The 5,481-nt window shown below is 31.4% G+C and overlaps 1 protein-coding gene across 1 annotated transcript; it reads right to left on the bottom strand.

Annotated features, from left to right (window-relative positions):
• Positions 1-1,942: 1,942 nt before the first annotated feature.
• LOC120166847 (transcription factor PRE1-like) lies at positions 1,943-3,252 on the bottom strand. Its single transcript, XM_039176039.1, has 2 exons — positions 2,800-3,252; positions 1,943-2,103 (listed from the first exon to the last, which is right to left on the bottom strand). The coding sequence occupies exons 1-2, from the start codon at positions 2,923-2,925 to the stop codon at positions 1,951-1,953; spliced, it is 279 nt and encodes a 92-aa protein (XP_039031970.1). The 5' UTR covers positions 2,926-3,252; the 3' UTR covers positions 1,943-1,950.
• Between the last annotated feature and the right edge of the window lie 2,229 nt (positions 3,253-5,481).

The raw sequence follows: 5,481 nt of genomic DNA, 5'->3' as shown, positions 1-5,481 counted from the left end.
CTAGAATATCATTTTACTTATATCATTATTAAATTCAAAGATTAATTTTTTACTTTATTTAGAAATAAAAAATAATTAAATAATTTATATATTTTTATAAAAATTATATAAAATCATTATAAAAAAGTATATTTATAATATTATAAAAAAATATTTAAGTTTTAAAGTCATAGTAATTATTTATTTGAAATAATATTATTTTAAAATTATCCATTTAATTTTAAATAATTTAAAATTTAGAGTAAATTACACATTTAGTATCAAACTTTCACTTTGGTTCCATATAATATTATTTAAAATTAAATAGATAATTTAAAAATAACATTATTTCAAATAAATAATTAATATTATTTGAATAAATAATATGATCTTAAAAAAAGTAATAAATATTTTATAATATTATAAATATACTTTTTAGAATAATTTAATATAAATTTTATACAGATGTAAAAATAATTATTTAATTATTTTTTATTTTCAAATAAAGTGAAAACTTATTCTTTACTTTAATAATGATAAGTAAGTATTGTGTTCGATATAATAAAAATAGTTTTGCATTATATTTGAATAGATAAGCTTCTGGTCATTAATTTAGAGTGTCTTGTATTCAAATGTTATAATCATTGAAAAATATTGATTTTGTGGTGATACTATTATATAAGTTAAATACAAAAATGGTGACATTAACTTAAATGACTAGCTTAACTCAATGTTTGATTACCTTGCATTTCATGTGAAAGGCCTAGTTTCAATTCATGCTAAGAACAATATTGATTTCTTTTATTTTACCTCATAGTTGGCGACACGCGTCACCATTTAATTAGTTGAATAAAATTAATTAAAGAAATAGAAAGGTAATGTGGAAAATAAAAAAAATAAAAAATTGACATGTCATTTCATATCAATATTATCGTTAATGATTTTGAAAAAAAATAAAATTTAGGTACTAAAATAAAATAAAAATAATAGTGTAAATGGTAAATATGTAATTTATCCTTTTTAATATTTATTTAATAAGAACAATTTAGTTACTGATATGTTTTAGTGTCGTTAATAATGTGTTTAAGTGGGTCTGCTTTAATAATCTGTTTCAATATACTACGTGCGCTGTGTACTCACCCTTACAAATTACATTTGTTGATGTTGGTCTTAAATTTTATCCAGATTCATATACGCTCGCCATTTCTATAATATACATATATATAATTTAATTTACTGGAAAATCGAGTATAGTCGATTGTACGATCAAAATCTCTGTCATTTCGGTTCAAATCATGTTTAGTTGTTTACTAAAAGATGAACAGGTGGCTTTTGGCATGCACCTACTGACTAGACTCTGGCTGGGGTATTCTCAAGGGTCAATTCTATGGATTCAATTTATGCTTGGGACACTTGTCATCAAAGTGAATTCGATTTTTGTTCCCCTTTCGAAATCAAATTTAATTCGGTTCATATAATTGTTTTTAAGAAAAATAATCGATGATCAAAATGTAAAGCTTGTAACATGTAGGGTATGGTTAGGAAAAAAGAAAATTCACCTTCCATCAAATCACTTACTAATAATGATTTCGTAGCAAATTAGAAAACACTTGATCCCAACTTACCGACACAAAGCTTTAGGGTCGACACAAATATATTCTTCAAATTTGCATCATATTAATTTCACGTGAATTAGTGTATGATTAATCATATTCTTCAAACAATAAGAGTACGTAAAGATAAGAATTAATGAAGCTTGTCTCATGCGAAGCAGAAGTAATATTATATTGGCATTAAAATTAAAGGGCTTTGCTAGTGCAAGTCCTTTTATTATACAAATTAGGTAATTAGATTGCAAACCCTGGCCACATGGAGAAAGCATCTTCAACTATTTAAATACAAATATATATATTCTAATTTTAATTTGTTGGATCTAATGACCAAAGCCTAGTAATAAGATTGGTTTATATGTTACATAATTAAACTCCTGATTATTGCAGCCTCGGCACTGTCTGCATCAATGGTGGCCAACAGCTGCGAGAGCCGCTCACTTAGGTCGTCCACCTCCCTGTGCAAGTTTCTGATATAATTGCAAGTCTCTTGTAAAACCTTGGATGCCGATGCCTGAACGAACAGACGTAAAATTTTATATGAGAATTATATTAAAAATTTAGAGTTGTATAATTATAAAATTTCATGGAATACAAAATTAAATCATCGGCAAAAAATATAAAGAAAATACATAAACTAATAAGAAATTAAACTTTTAATGATATGTGATTGTACCGTAACACCCATCTGTTTATCCCTGGGTACTTGCTTGGACCGGGATATGGATATTTCAAGCCGACCCATTGTCGACAAAGTAGACCGTTATGTACATTATATATTTTTTTGGAGGGATAAAAGTGTGGGGTGAATATAAAGTATAATCTGTTAAAATACTTAACTATTTCACAATAAACACTCATTTCCTTCTATACGCAGTATTCGGATCCGAAACCTTAAAAAAAAAAAAATAATCTCTCAATCGCTAAAGTCGTTTGATTTGTGCACCTAGGTTATATATCTAAATATAATGAGATGGTCATGTGGCTAGGGAGAAAGCATGCAGTGTTGTAAGTCAATGAGGAGCTGAAACCTAAGAAAATGTGTGTTCCTTGATGTCCGGGTTTAAGTCTTTGAAACTGTATTTTCCAGGACTAGTATCATTATTTTAACTGAAATATACTATCCCCATGTGGCGCATGCACCAGGAAAATCCATCACCATATAAAAACAAATAAGATATTTATATTTGAATATGCCGACAATATTTACCTTATCGGAACGCCTCTCGCGAATCTCGGGGAGGAGCTGCCGTAACTTCGAGATCAGTTCAATGATCTGCTCATCGGAAATCCTCGAAACGCCCGCACTCGACTGTCTCGACCTTCTGCTCGACATGTTCGGGAAAAAGACCACCGTAATAATGACCGGAAACCGAGAAACTTTCTCGCCTAGGGGTTTAGAAACGCACAAGATATGCAATGCACAAGGAAAAATGGTTTTGGTTTGGCAAGAAAAGCAATAGAGGGAGAAGAAGAAGTAGAGTAGTATTAGATGTAATGTTTGAAGAACTGAAGAAAGTGATGAGAGAGATATAAAGAGGTAAAGAGGACCACACCCATGGGGAATGTGAGAGAGAGATTACAATAACAAAGATAGTGATGTTGGACGTGAAGAAGACAAGTGCATCGGAGAAAGCACAGTTGGTCTTAAAAAGGGGTTTGTTTTTTAAGTAACAACTAAGTATGTATTTGTATGGTGTTTATCTTTTCTATAGGATGTATGTATATTATCAGAAAATTCTGAATATATATAACATCTTTATAATCACCTCAAACTATTCTAAACAAAATATATTTGTATCTAAGATTATAGAATGGAGAGAAAATAAAGGAGGGAAATAAGGGTCTGATGCTTATGTTCCCAAGTTGGGGTTTGATGGCAAGTGAGCTTTAAGAAATATGTTTGTTTTTGAGCTAACATTGTGGGCCTTCATGTGCATGTCTTGATACGCAATACCATGTGACCATCATCCTCTCCAACTACATCCTTCTTTTAATGTATTCCACAACCCCCAAATCACCCTTTCACATTTCCATTTCCATTTCCATTCCCATTTTTCTCTTCCTTTTCTTTTCCCATTTAAATATACTAAATTCTCATCCACTGAATTTAATTCGATTGATATTATTGTCGGTATTATTATATTATAGGACATGGGATCAAATATAATTAAATGTTTAATACTTTCCGATTTATAATTACATAAAAATTTAGATAGTATTGACATTGTATACAAAAAATACCAAACCTCCTCTTTTATTTCCTTCTTCATCCTCCATAACACTCATCCTTCCAGCATAGATTTATATTGGGATTGCAAATATACTTTTGATCGTACTCTGTACAATTGTAAATAAAACGAAACATATCGTAAGTTATTTGAAAATTCGGTCAACACTCGATTTAAATGAACTCGACTTGAGTTCGAATTCAATTAAAGTTTTTAACAAGCCAAAACGAGTTTTTTTATACTCGATTTAAAAAGCTCACAAGCAATTCAAAAATTAATATAATCATTTTTATTTTTAAAAATTTAATTATTAATAATATTAATATTTATATGACATTTTTAAAAATGTAGTATAAGGTGATATGTACTTAAGGTTCTGGTTTGAGTTCGAGTTCAAGCTTGCATTGAGGTGAGTTTGAGCATCAACAGAGCTAAGCTTGATAATATTTCGAGTTTAAGTTTTTTCGAGCTCAACTCGAGCTTTGATTTTTTATTTCGAATCAAGCTTGACAATTTTAAGCTTGCGAGCTTTCTAGTCGAGTTGAACTCAATTTTAAACTTTTCGAGTCAAGTCAAGCTCAACAATACTCAGTTAGGATGGCAAGCAGTGCTGGTTTTCAAGACTTGGTTCTGAAAGAAGGGGTTCATGGGGTTGGGGTTCTTGAGCTTTGTTTTTAGGCCCTTCGCAAGGAAATAGTATGGATCAAGCTGCCGTGGGGGCTATCTTTTGTGTGTTGGAATTATTTTTGGAAGCTGGCTGGAAGGGACGTGTTGACTTTTTGGTGGTCGCAGAGTCTAGAGCAGTGGTAAAATGGTTTGAGGATCCATTGTTAAGGCCATGGTGTTGGTGGCATATGTTTCTTAAAATCGATAAAGTAATAAGGGTGATTGGTAAGGTACAATTTCGTTATGATTCAACTTTTAGCAGTGGTTGGATTTTGGCTAGCTTGTGATGGGGGTCGATCGGAGGGCAAAATTTTTAAGGCGTGGTGGTAAGATTATCTGGGAAAAGTGTGCTGTATTGCATATCCGGTTGTATTAAGAGGGATTTTGGGCTGTAAATGTTGGGGGAGCGTAGTATATGGGGAGTGAGTGAGGGGTGCTTGTTTGGTAGCGTGGCTGCAGCCTGGTGCTGGAATTGTTTTGTACTAAGGTGTTAAAGTTTGCTTTGTACTGCTCTCTGTTCGGGTGCACTGTGTATTAGTTTTCTACCGCATATTGGTTTTGGGGCTGCCGAGTTGGGGCTAGTGTCTATTTTGGGTTTTGTTTTGCTTTGTTTTAGCGTTGATTGGATTTGCGTTTTGTTCCTAATTAAGTTGTCAATTAGTGAAAATGAAATTAGTAATTAGAGAAGGAAAGATGGAGAGTAATTGATGATAAGCATATGAACTAACATATGTTTGTTGTTTGATCCAGAAAACTGTTGTTTTGGGGAAAGATGTTTGTAAATATAGTACATGTATTATTTTTATAAATTAATTGATAAAGAATGGAAATTTAGCAACCAAGCAAAAGTCCAAGTCTATCTCCCTCAAATCATTATTAATTTTCCTTTGTTTGGGACATAACTACGTGAGTGTTGGAAACCCTTGCTTTTCTTTTCATGTACATTTCCAAACCCTCAGTCACACGACTCTCTTCTTCACTGGCACACACTACAT

The sequence above is a fragment of the Hibiscus syriacus genome, unplaced genomic scaffold (genome assembly GCF_006381635.1).
Source record: "Hibiscus syriacus cultivar Baekdansim isolate YM2019G1 unplaced genomic scaffold, ASM638163v2 tig00111648_pilon, whole genome shotgun sequence".
Classification (NCBI taxonomy): domain Eukaryota; kingdom Viridiplantae; phylum Streptophyta; class Magnoliopsida; order Malvales; family Malvaceae; genus Hibiscus; species Hibiscus syriacus.
The sequence above is the reverse complement of the archived record's forward strand: the minus strand, read 5'-3'. Positions and strand labels throughout refer to the sequence as shown.